The sequence below is a fragment of the Amblyomma maculatum genome, chromosome 3 (genome assembly GCF_055883805.1).
Source record: "Amblyomma maculatum isolate TAMU_Amacu chromosome 3, ASM5588380v1, whole genome shotgun sequence".
Lineage (NCBI taxonomy): Eukaryota > Metazoa > Arthropoda > Arachnida > Ixodida > Ixodidae > Amblyomma > Amblyomma maculatum.
The window spans coordinates 179,426,557-179,440,163 of record NC_139346.1 but is presented as its reverse complement, the minus strand read 5'-3'; the positions used below and the strand labels follow the sequence as shown (position 1 = coordinate 179,440,163).

At 45.2% G+C, this 13,607-nt stretch overlaps 1 protein-coding gene across 1 annotated transcript in view; it reads right to left on the bottom strand.

Annotated features, from left to right (window-relative positions):
- The window catches only part of LOC146197063 (uncharacterized), a 126,963-nt gene that overhangs the window by 17,070 nt on the left and 96,286 nt on the right, over positions 1–13,607 (bottom strand). The window contains exons 7-8 of the mRNA XM_084596437.1: positions 2,717–2,782; positions 1,785–1,940 (exon numbers count right to left, since the gene is read on the bottom strand). Coding sequence (XP_084452563.1) covers positions 1,785–1,940; positions 2,717–2,782 — 222 coding nt within the window. The remainder of the gene's footprint in view (positions 1–1,784; positions 1,941–2,716; positions 2,783–13,607) is intronic.

Genomic DNA, 13,607 nt, shown 5'->3' with positions numbered 1-13,607 from the left:
GCTTCTTTATTCCTAAATGCTGTCGTGGTTTTCAGATCAGGGCGGGTAGCCAGCAATGAGTGAACAAAAGGTCTAATGCGACTGCTTTTGCTTCACGGTTTGTAATTGGTGTAATATACACAAATATTCCGACGTAATTTGAGCCAAGATTAAAAAGAGTACAGGGGTGCCCCGAGTTCCGTGACTATGCCCATTATGATTTCTGCGTTCCTTTGCTTACCGTTGCTCAGTTATTGTTTCTGTTAGGCAAATCCGGACGAACATATATTTTGCAGGTCACAGGAAGGACATTTAGGATCGGCAGGGCACCTCAACTTACAAGTCATAACGGAGGTGGTCGTGCTCAAATTAGGTTAGACACCAATTTCGGTCAAATCCGGATGAAGTCGAATTTTGTGGGAGGCCAAACTTCTGGCGCGGTCCACCTAAGTTTGGAGATCACCACTGAACTGGTGATACTCGCATCAGGTTCTACATCAATTTTGGTGGAACTATGGGCGTCCAGTAGGCCAAATTGTGGGAGAGGTGCATCCCAGTTAGGAGGTCACCACTGAACTGACCATACTTGAATGATGTTGGATATAAAATTTGTCCAGATTTTTGATGAGGTAATGATGTGAAGGTCCAGGGGGCCAAATTTTGAGTATGGCCTCCCCCCCCCCCCTCGCCCTTTCGGAGGTCACCATTGAATTAGCCATAACAGAATTAGATTAGATATCGTCTGGTATAATTCTTATTAGGTCAACTTTGGATTCTAAGGGGGCGAATTTTTGGGATGTTCCATCCAAACTTGAAAGTCAGCATCGTGTTGGCCAATATCTAATAAGATTGAACACTAAATTTGGTTCTATTAAATTAATTATCATCGCAATGAAATATTGACAGTTTGTTTGGGCACGCTTGATGTCATGACCTGTCCACCCAATTCGCCGACAAACTCTGTCAACGCACTCAGCCAATGGGCGCTGCTGAACAGCTGCCGACATGCTATGGTGACGCCACTCATGATACCAGTAATGCTTTTGCATCTAGACGCAGTACTTCGCTACTAGGAGAGGACAAGGGTATTCTATTTCCAGGTTGCGACGCTAATTAGGGTATCCTAATATTATGCCTGCTAAGTTAGTGGCCAAAAAATGTACTTTGCAGTGAAGTCTGCTTGGTTATAGCATAGTGAAACTAGCTAAGAAACAGCAGATGTATTTTTTCCCCACAACTTGTCTCCGCTATTGACGTCTTTTTCAACATTTAGAGACAGCCACCAATGTACGTAAGACAATCAGAGACAATGTAAAATGAAGCAATTGACCTCTTGTGTCTCGCTTTTCCTGAATTCTTCCTCAAGTTACGTAAGATGATCTTTAACAATGTAAAATGAAGCAATTGACCTCTTGTGTCTCGCTTTTCCTAAATTCTTCCTCAAGTTACGTAAGATGCTCTGTATAGTTAAAGGTATGACTAATTTCATATTCCAACGTAAAATGGGACATACATTGCAACAAAATCTCTGTGCCTCCTAAACCCACCACCTTTTTTCCTAACCAAAGCATCCTTTGGCATGATCTTCGGGTTTGGGACGAGGATTTAATATTGAAAAAAAAAAAAGAAAGAGGGCGCAACTATTGTCTTATTGCAGAGAACATGAAGGCACGAGGATTTATGGGCCGTGCCCGTCTCAGAATTTTTACACTTTCTTTGCCGCAGTACACGTATGCACAGGGCACGCATGCTATAAAAAGTGTGCAGCAATTAGGGAATGCAAAGGAAAAGTGTGCTGTACGTACGGTACCAGGCCCCGAAAGGGATGGCCGCCGAGTCGTCTCTCCGCCACGTGACCGTGGGCGGAGGCTGCCCTGTAGCCGGGCAACGCAGGCTGAGGCGCTCTCCTTCCATAAGGAGAACCTGCTGTTGCTCAGCCACGTCCACGATGGACGGCGGAACTGCACAACGTAGGACACAGAAAAAACACAGCGGGCTATAATTCCTACGCTGTAAGCCCGTTGAAGTTTGTTTTTGTGTTGGCAGCTTCAGTATCGAAGGGACACAAATGAGGAGTATCAAACTATTTAAGACGGGTACCATATTCCCTGGATGCGTACCAACGGTTTGTCTGAGCGGAAAGGTAATGCGTTGGCGAAAACATGAACACTAATAGTCTCGCAGTACATTCATATTCAATGCACCCGCGAAAGTTAGGTGCGGAGATGTCGTTTCTTTGACTATAGTTAGGAATAGACCTCTCCTACAAATCATACAAGATCCACTTCCAAATACTAAGAACGCGGCTAAAAACTGAAGCTTCTGTATGGGCTTTGTGACCGATCTAGATGGCCAGTCAATCGGCAAGGCACCTCAGACACATTACTATATTGCTCCCCCCTCCCCCCCCCCCCCCCCCCCCCCCTCACACACACACACACCCTTTTGTCGACAGCCCTCCGCGCTGGGGCTCTGTGGTTAGGACACTCGACTGCTGATCCCAAGGTTCAATTCGGACCATGGCGGCCGTTTTCTGGGCGGGGGCAAAAAGCGTGGCGCCCGTGTACTGCGTAATATCCGTGTACGTATTATAGCACCCCAGGTGGCCGAAATTTCCGGAACCATCCAATATGGCGTCCTTCATAGCCTGATTTTCTTTGGAACGTTAATGTTTCCTTGGTATATTTATTCGCCGAAGGAAACAAAGTGTTGATCAAAGGCGAATATCTGTACTTACTGAGAAGCTTAGAAGCATCCGTTACGTTTTGACCGCTGAGTTTCCAGGTAGCAATGCCAGGTAGGCCTGCAAAAACAAAGGATTCAAAAAGTTTTTCTAAGACGCCACAGAAAAGATATCATTCGAAGTGGAAATAGTGATAATACAGCACCGAAATTAGTAAGGGTTCCTGTTTGCATGGAACACTTTATGTGAGCACACGTTAGCAAGAAGAACCTCCCTGGCAAATAAACAAAGAGAATATAGAAATGTTAGTGAGACCACAAACGCTGAAATTGCTTTGAAAATAATTTCCTTCAGCGTGCAAAGTAAATAAGTCAAATTAATGAACTCTTATATAAGGAGTTACAAATTTAACACTCTTGACGACACATCAACAATATCAATATTGAAACTCAGAAGCAGCGAGCAATCAGTTGGTCACAATTCTCTTGTAGAAGCGCAGATGACATGTTTATATTTACCTACACTGATTGCATGCCTCTTTGGAACGAAAAAAAAGATGCAAATTTTACTGAAAATCCAGCTGTTATGAGGCAGAGCTACTCAGAATAAACGATAGGTGCCGTCATCACGGGACGTTTTCTGAACAAAAACTGGGATGACGTGACGCGCAGCTTCATATAGATCTATTAGGGTCACATCACTCTGCGCTTTGACTCAGCATTCACGTAGTCCTTTCCCTGCCACCACAAGGAGATATTCGAACTCAACAATCAAGTTTCTATGTAAACAAAGCTACTCTTTTAGGGCAATAGCTGCTAAACGCCTGTCCCTTTAGTTTTGCCTTGTACTATGTGCCACAAGCACCACTCTGAGGGCGCTTGGCGCGGAAGGCGGTGAGATGCGGAATTAAGGAAGGCGTATCTAGTGGGTGGCTCCAGGCGAAACCACTTTATCCTTGGTAGCCTTGGAAAGAGGAGTATCTGAAGAGAACGTAGGCATGCGTAGCTGGAAGGTAACTGGCTCTGAAAGCACTCGGAAAAAGGAGGAGGTTATGGCCAGTGCGGGGAATTCGGAACCGCAGAGCTGCTGCAACGGGAACGATTTGGAGAGACGAGTTAGCGTCGAAGGAGGAGCGTATGGAGGCCACAATACGTAACCGAAGTGGGGTCACTATGGAAGAGAGGAGAGGAGTGAGCGATGAGAGCGGAGGAATATGGCACGGTCCATCTCGTCGACAGAGGACAGGATCAGCGGAAACGACGTTGCGGACCATGCAAGGTGGAGAGGAGAGATACGCTAGTCGAAGAACGAGCATTTGTGGAAGACTAAAAAGCTTGCTTACTACAGTTACAGACATGTCGCTCTCAAATTATCTTTTGGAAAATTATTATGCCTCAACTACTGTAGCTGAAGCACTAACTGCAAACTGGTAATCGTCATGCGAATTTTATTTTCTTTCTGGCGAGCATTGGCAGGGTAAGGCAAGGCCACGTGCACTGCCAGTCATGAAATGTACGACTGCCAAAATTGATTTTATTATCTTGATTTTCTGCAAGGAGACATCAGAGTAATCAGAATATTGTTCTGACCCTTAATGCGGATTATTGTGCGTGCTATCTTTTTGGACATTTCTATCATATTTCTGAAAAATTCATTTATCATTGTATTACGGTGCAACAAATCGCCGAAAAAAAATCCCTGATGACTTCCTCTCTTCTTCAGTGGTTTATTCGCATCTCGTTGGTCCTTATCATTTCCCATTTGGGTCACAATGGTAACCAACTGCCGAGGATGTTAACATGACTATGGCTAGCGGCTTTGATAACAGTTGATAACGCACAAGACTTGCCAATTGGCGCTACTTGTCATGAAACACCGGAAGTGACATCGCTTGTTACGCTCAGAGTGGGAATGTTCAGTTCAGTTCAGTCGTTCAGTCCTGTCCGACTCTTCGTGACCCTATTGACATGTCACGCCACGCTTTCCGGTCTCTCACTATCTTCCTAACATCACATAACTTCATCTGCAGTGCCTCGAGGATGCCATCTAACCATCGCGTTCGCTGCCTACCCCTTCTCCGGCAACCCTCAACCTTTCCCAACATCAAATCTTTCTCCAGCGACTCCTCTCTTCTCATCAGATGACCAAAGTGGCTGAGCTTTAACTTTAGAATTTGACCCTAAAATGAGCAGTCAGGGTTTATGGTCGACAATATTGACTGATTTGATCTTCTGGCAGTCCAAGGAACTCTCAAGAGTCTTCGCCAGCACCACAATTCAAACGCGTCAATTCTTCGGCGGTCAGCCTTTCTCACAGTCCAACTCTCGCATCCATACATCACAACTGGAAAGACCATAGCACGAGTTATACGGATCTTGGTTGGCAGACTAATGTCTCTGCTCTTTACTAGGCGATCAAGGCTAACCATTGCTCTCTTTCCCAGAATCAGGCGTCTCCTAATTTCATGGCTGCAGTCTCCTTCCGAGGTAATCTTGGAGCCCAAGAAGAGAAAATCTGTCACAGCTTCCACTTCTTGTCCCTTGATGCTCCAGGACTTGATAGGGCAAGACGCCGTGATCTTTGTCAGTTTAAGCCCAAACTTCTCACTCTCTTCTTGTACGCGCATCAGAAGTCTCTTGAGTTCCGCTTCACTTTCTGCAATTAAAGTGGTATCATCCGCATATCTAAGGTTGTTGATACGTTTTCCAGCAATCTTCACTCCAGCTGAAGACTCGTCCAGACCGGCCTTCCTCATGATGCACTCTGCATATAGGTTAAATAGGCAGGGCGACAGTATGCAGCCTTGCCTCACTCCTTTCTCAATCGGAAACCAATCAGTAAGACCATGCCCAGTTCTGACTGTGGCCTCTTGCCCTTCATACAGGTTCCTGAGGAGACAGATGAGGTGAATTGGAACTCCCATCTCTTGGAGAGCTTGCCACAATCTGCTGTGATCTACGCAGTCAAACGCTTTCGCATAATCAATAAAGCAGAAGTAGATGGGTTTCTGGAACTCTCTTGCTTTTTCTATGATCCAGCGAAGGTTGGCAACTTGGTCTCTAGTTCCTCTGCCCTTGCGAAACCCAGCTTGCACGTCCGGAAGCTCCCGATCCACATACTGCTGCAGCCTACCTTGGAGGATTTTCAACATCACCTTGCTAGCATGCGAAATAAGCGCGATCGTGCGGTAGTTGGAACAGGCACTGCCTTTCTTTGGAATGGGGGGAATGTTAGTGGCCCTAAAATAATGCCTAGGCTAAGAAGAACCCAAACTGTATATACATACCTCCCTTCCCCCCCCCCCCCTCCCCCCTCTCACCTTGCACGCACTCTTCTCCCCGCGTTCCTCTGTTCGCACCTAAAACGCGCCTGCCCATGTTTAAAGTATTGTTATATAATTGTGAGGTAGATCTCAACACAATAGGAATGCACTTTGCGCGAAGAACGACTAATGACCGAATATTCTCGTTTTAATTGCTGCATCTTTTGTTTCGTAAAACTGTCAGCGAAGCATGTTTCAAAAGGCTGTTGTCAGAAGGCCTTGCAGAGGAGCAGAGTTAATGCACAGCCAGGCATGAAAATTAAAAAAAAAAAAAAAGATGGAATAAGCAGCAGCTGCACCAGACGTATTCCTTGTGATTTTAACATTCTTTTGTCCTCCCCTTGTGTCCTTAAAGAACAACATTGGTTAACAGAGGTTGCACAGCTTGGAGATGTCAATCACTGTAAACAAAAATTCAAGACAACTAAACACTTCTATTGTTAATCGCTCTCTCCCAAATATTAAGCCGTGAGCATTTTCTCCAAAGTTTAACTCCGTTTGCTGGCAGTAAGAATGCAAAATGTACTCTCTACACGATGTTCTTTAAACTAACAGAAAGACGCTAGATAGTTGAGGGAAGTAATTGAACACGTGTAGATTCTTTTGGCATCTTTTTTCTTAAACCTGTTTAAAGAAAGGTAGTCTCACAAGTGCGACTTACCTATCAAAAGTAAGGAAGGAAGTGATTGAAAAAATGAAGGAAGAGTGAAAAGCAGAGTAGGCGGTATTGGATGCACCCTAATACAGTTCCTAATATCCTTCCCTTCGCGCTCGCAAAAAAAAAAAAAAAAAAAAAAAAAAAAAAAAAAAAAAACAAGGTAAAATATTGAGTGAGCAGATTCAGTCAATATGCTCCGGGGCGGCATCAACAAACCCAGAGAGGCTCCTTTTTTCTTCCTGGGTTCCATAAAAAATGGCACCCACCCCTTGTTCTCTCCTTTTATAAAAGGGTACCATCATTAACTGAGAAAACAAGTTTGGCCGACTTTTATGTCATGCACGCAGCCCCTTCCTTAGATGCCTGCTGAGTGCGACATCTATCTTTTCGGACGCCATGTTAGGCTAGAAACTGCACACACACAAACCAAAGAAGTGCTCGGAGGAGAACGTTTTTCTTTTTTCCAAAAGTCTCGCTGACATCAAAGGAAGCGACAAGAGGGTTTGGGCCACAGACAAGAACGGCTTCTAGCCCTGCTCACAAAAGGAAGACGTAGCCTGCATGGAGGAAGAAATATTGAGAGTATGTAAGAACGGTTCGGCAAAGCCACGCGACGAAAAAAAAAAAAAAATATGCCTATGCGGGCGGCCAGAATCCAGAAGACAGAAGCAGCTGCTGCTCTGCGGTAAACCTTCCCAGAGAAACACGCTCCTACGGAGAATAAGCCGGTCTAACAAAAAAGGAGAACGGCAACCGCGCACTGCAGCCTGGGGATTGCGTGAGAGAAATTGCCTCGACTGAAAACGACACGAACACGGCGCTGTAGCTCGGAGTACAATGCGGAACGCTGCCGTGTGGCGTGATAGTACGCCGCTAATTTACTCCAATTTATTGTCGTAATGCACAACAACCAGCGAAAAAGGAGGGTGCCTCTTTGCCCCTGGAACAGAAAACGCTGCTTATAGAGGGAAGCTTTGCTCCGGAAGCCGCGCAGTGCCTCTATCGGCGTCTTCGGTCGGGCGCTTCGACCCGGTCTTTCCATTTTCGCTCTTCAACACACCCTGTCTCCTCAAAAGTGTGCAGCATGGCAATGCAAAAGGCAGCAATTTAGCGGCGTAGTCTGCAGTGCTGCATGCTTGCCAGAACAGTTGGTCATCGGCTAGAGCTATACGTGCAGTGGCAAGGAAGGAAAGGCACTGTCTACGTAAGGAGTCCGTGCAGAATCGATCATTCTAAGATCCTCAAGACTGCGTGGCTCTAAGAAGACAGAGCGCGCAATTCCTGCGCAGGTTCAATGGGCGCCTCTTTTTCCTATCTGGCCATACTTCGGCGTTTGCGCATGCGTTGTCTTTTGGCTTCACAACAGCGACGGTGCAGAGTTCAGTACAATGCTGTGGCCTGCTGTGTGTTGAGTTCTTCCCCACAGGTCACAGCCGTAGCGCGGGAAGGAAAAGGTAACTGTGTCGAAGGTGCGTTTGGTGGAAGCTGTGGTGATTGCAAAAGGAGAGATGGAGCCGAGAGGAAGCTAAAATAATTCGCAAAGCTCCTGTTGGGGACACTTGAAATTTACCGCTTTTAAATATTACTTGCTCTGTAGCGTCCTCTTCCCTTCGCAGCCACGCACTTCGTTTCAGTACAGAGTTTTAGTACTGCGTACGTAAGCATACGTACGTAGATGCCCTTGCGTACGTAGACGGCCTGCGTACTGCTTACTGCGCATGCGTCATACGCAGCACGGTTCTTGCGTACTGCGTATATGTTGTTCGCGTACGCAGATATCCTTGCCTCTGCGTGCGTTCGCTAAACCGTCTGCGTGTTGCTCTCGTTGTGTATGAGAAAGCGCTGGTGTACTTCGTCGCCAGGATTGCTAAAACCTGGAGCAGTAGGTACCAAGTTTCCCGTAGTCTTTACGTCTATAGTCCAGCGCCGTGTTTACAAAGGTGGCGTTCGTGACGCTGCCACAGACTAGGGGTGAAAAGTGGGCTTTGCCATCCATGAGAATACGTGGAAGCGAAAGGTTTCAAAGCCGTTTTATGTCTTCACGCGGCACATATAATTTTTTTTTTGGTACAAAGCAACCACAAACATCCTAGAAGAGACTGAAAATAAATATCGCTAAAATATGTGCTGTGAAGCCGCCAACACCGCCTACAGGCTCCCAATGTGCTGGGTGCTTCTCCCTATCTCGCAAGCTTCTCGTATAGCCTGATATGCTGCCGTAAAAAAAATTGTTATAATACCGATCATTCAAAGTCAGCAGCCCATAGACAAAACTAAGTTCAAAAAGCACTTTTTAAACTTCAAAACGAGAACGAAAGAGAACGACCCATTATAGCAGACGGCAGCGCAGCCAATGCTCTATTCGATCGCAGACGACGCCGGCGACCGCGAACGACATTCGTGTGAGCAGACGGACTGTTGGTCGTCTGCTGCTGTGCGTGGTTTGTTTATCGTGCCGAATAAAGACTGCATTCAGCTTAAAAGCTTGTATCATTTGAGTGGCTTTATTTAAAAGGGAACGTAGCCTGTGCGACGACATGCAGGAAAACACGAAAAGTTCTCGCGATTGCGAAAAGCACCCAAAGGACAGCTAGTTTTGATGGGTATGTAGGTCGTTACGACACAGGTTTATCGACGCACGTTAAAGATTGTTTGGCTTTAAAATGATGCAGCATATTTTGTCATAGTTTGTTTCTTCAAAACAATCGCCAACTTTAAAAAATCTGCCGTGATTACTGCTGCTCTCCTAAAGCGGCAAATTTATTTGGTAAGTTTTGTTTGCATGTGTTTCCATAGGCCATGCTCCCCACTTGTACCGCCATATGTTTTGCAGTGTTTTAAATATATACTCCGTCTGTCTAATAAGACTACACAGTCTGACAATGTATTCTCCGAGGTACATAGGTAATTTGCACCGATTGATGACATCATAGGCGCACTGTGAACTCAGAAAACTGCTTTGACATCATTTCTGTATGCCCAACGGTTTGCTTATCCGCATCTAAATTTTGCACGGGGTTGTATTAATAATTTTCACTTTCTGCTACGTTTGCAAGGAGTAGCATCCTGATTCCGCCAAAGTTATTCATTATATCCTTATCCTCTGCAACAACAACCTACCAAAGCAGCACATCTGCAGCATGTGCTTAATCTCTCACCTGTCGGAAAAGCAATGAAGCAAGCGTTACTGCGCTGACAAATTCATGTTTGGATGGCCGCGAGGTGGCACTACACAAGCCACTGCGCTTGACGCGTTAGCTTCCGGATTCATGCGTACGTACGGGCTTCCGCGCTACTAAAAGTCTTTCTGTGGCATATACGCGACCATGCCGTAGCGTTCCGCAAGGTACGTGAGCTGTGCGTACGTAGCGCTCACTACGCAGTACTAAAACTCTCTAGTATTATTGTATCAAGCCGTGGTTTTCTTACAGAGTCGCTAATTCATGCTTAGTGGGGCGGCGGTAGAAGAGGCGGACACAACCGGGGCTGGCACAACACGCGCAGGTTTTATAAGCCATAGGGAGTGCAGGCAAGAACGCGAAGAAGATAGCTACACCGTTTGGAAGGATTGAGGAGGAGCCTCAGTTCACAAGTCAAACCAACATTTTGACAAGGGGCCTTGTCTTAGGAAGTTCGCGTAAAATGTGACATCACGCATTGAAGCAAAATGATTGTATCACGATTTGCAACCAGAATTAAATGTTGCCGAAAGTCTCAAATTGATTAACCTTACAAAATATTTATTTCACCTAAAGGGAACTACTTTTGGTTTTCGACAGGATTCGAAGCGATCTCTTTTCGGTTGCAAGCCAGACACATTACTGAATGGGTTTTATTGCAATCTTAAAGCATAACCCGTTTTTTTTTTTTTAATATGTGCGTAACACTGCCTAAGAATATCCAACAGCTGCATCGCAATGGAAAGGTTTCCTATAGATTTGGACTAAAACCTGCGAGTTAGCTTCGATATCGAGTCAGCTCATATCTGTACACATCTGTGTAAAATAATTTAGATATCAGCGCAGCGACTTCCTTTGGAGCCCAATCCTCTGGCCAAATCACTTGTATATCTCAGCAGCTTCGCTTTCTTTCACGCTTTATCTCTCAATCCAGGCACTTGCTTAAAAAATTTCGATTCATTTGCTTTTTAGGTCAACTGCTGGAGTGTTCTAGAGAAGCGTGCTTACATCTGCACACAGAGTGTCACAAGGTTAAGGGGATAACCGATTGCTCGCGTGCAAAGAGGCTCAAAGAGGAAAAATGCGGTGGATGACCGAACGCAAATATTAATTAGCCGCAGGTCGCCCTCATTTTCGCTTAAGCCAGTAGGGCCTGTGTAATGGAGTTTAACAAAACGAGGATAAAATGTTTTCCTGCTTCAAACCTTTAGTGCGATTAGCAGTCATTCTATATCCTGCCTTGTGAAATACACTCAAGGAGCATAAGAAAATTAGCGCGCATTAAACCGTACGCTCAAGCTCAAAGAGAAAAAAGAAGAAAGTGCAACTGGAACTCCGCTTTCTCGAAGGTCACACGTGCAACCCAGACTTATCGTTTCGAAACGCATTCCGTGCTTTCCTGTCAAGCTATAATGAAGAAACATGCGGTTGTGATCACTCGCTTGGCAATACGCGGTTTCAGAAGTTTCTCTAAGCTCAAGTTGCCCCCCCCCCCCATCTCCTTTTATTTTCCTTCTCCGGCGTTCCGCCGCGTGGTGATAAAACTTCCTCACAGGAGCATAGTGCAGCAACTTCAGTGTGAGGGATGACTTTTTGTCCGAAGGACGCATGGTGCATCAGGATCAAAGAAACCATAAAAATTATGTGCAAACAGAGGCGCCTTAGAAATAATTCAAGAGATCTAGAGCCCTGCGAATACGGGCGCACATTGAGGTAATTTTGATACACGCTTGTTTGAGTGACAAGTCAGGTATTTGCTATCTTTATTTCATTTTACAATCAGGCTTAGTCGTGTGTGCAAGGCGCGTAATGTGATCACTCGCGCAAAGAAGACGACGCTGTCCGCTCCTTAGAATGCTACTAGAGGGTCGTTTTTTGACATTTCGAATCAATCAGAAATGCCAGGAATCTTCTTAAAGCATACGGGTTGCAACATCTAATATGAACTCCTTCTTGGCGTAGTTGTGAGCGTTTGCGGCAAGAGACGCCATTAGAATGCCAGTCTCAAGTTACCTCACCGTATAGAAACCAGCGCTCGCATTGTTGGCATACCTGTCCATGAAAAGAACTATGACTTCTGTGCGTACACGTATGACGTGAGCCAGAACTGACGCTTAATGGAGCGGACGGTGGGATAAAGGGCAAATTTTATTTCAGAGCGTTATCTCTACTACTACCGTCTTTGAAGTTCAAATGACACCTGTATTTTAGCTCAAACGAAGTAATGCAGTCACTAGTCCTGTAAGGGCCGCCATGTGTGCAAAATATTATGTCCACTTTCATTCGGCTATGGCTAACACGATAGGGACTTTATTTGAAATTTAGACCGAGCCGCCCTCCAAATTTTACGCAGGCTTATCTGGACCAAAGCGGATATCCAGCCTAATTAATCTATGTCGAACAGGATGGGGACCTCAAAGTATTTCCTGCAATCCCCAAATGTGGCCCTAGCCACTCCCAGAATTTAATCTCAGTTAATTGAAACCAAAATGTATGTCTACCCCAATTTGATTATGCCGAACAAACGGTTGCTTTCAAATTTGGTTTGGGCCACCCTCTTAATTTCACCTAGACCGATTTTCACCAAAAATGATGTTCAGCCTAACTTTGCTACGGAGAAAATGATGGTGACCTCCAAATTTGAATCGCGCCAGGCCAAAAGTTTACATCGGCTAATTTGGATTAAAATCGTGTTACATTGTGTGCAACAATCGCATATTAATAAACAAATTACACAACTATGCAATCTGCGCGTCTTCACGCATTGCTAAGTAATTTAGAGCTAACGTTGAATATGCACAGTCAGCAGCGTCAATTCACTACTGATTTTTTGCAGAGGTTTTCATATATTCACTTGCAAAAACCTCAAGGCGTGTAGAGTACCTGCCGCGACTTATCAGCTGATGAAGTTGTTGCTCGGACTGCGTTTCTTTTTCTACGCTTCCATTGCCGACCGCTTAGATATCAAAATTAGTACTCCGATAGGTACTCAGCTGGTAAAGAGCCAGACGTACTTACTATTCTCTTCTAATTATGCATCCTGGTATGCTGATAGCGCAAACGCCGCAGACACTTCATATGCACAGCCTAGAAATTCTTATGCCTAAAAACTAGCGTTTTTTTTTTTTTTTTTTTAATCGAAAGCTTCACTGACCTCGTCCAGCCAAAGTCATCGCCGCCGCAATTAGACCTCAGGTGCAGCGCGTGGAGTCGGTGCCGCGCTTGCTCTTTTCACGTGCGGTGCTTGCTTCTTCTCTTGCTGCTTCGTTTCCTCTGCTTCACACACCTGCTTCTTCTTTCTCTTTTTATTCTTCACATACTTGCAAACATTATTCGTACCGGTACAAATCTTCGCAAAGCGAAATTTTGTCTGACGTAATGCCACACAGCCTTCCAGTCCCTTGCCTACCCTTTCCCTCCACCGCCACCGCTGTTCATATGGCTCGTTTCCTGGGACCTCTCCCTTCAAAATACCCTCAAAACCTTCTTGTCCTTTATACCCGGCTGTGGTGTCCATGAGGTTCGCAGATAGCCATATGGAGTAGTTAAACCACGCCAAACCGTCTCTGACTATTGTTAATCGAGCTTCCGCTCTTTAAAATAATCTATTTATATCAATCTAACATGGTGTAGCAATATAGTACAGCCAAGTATAGCAAATATTTTACTTGCTAACCGGGAGTAGCGAAGCTAAGCAGTAGCCAGTTTCTTTACTATCAACTACTCAGACTGAAGGTACAGAAGAAATTTCCGCTGGATCGGCCACCTTTTTGCTGGAAGAGAAAC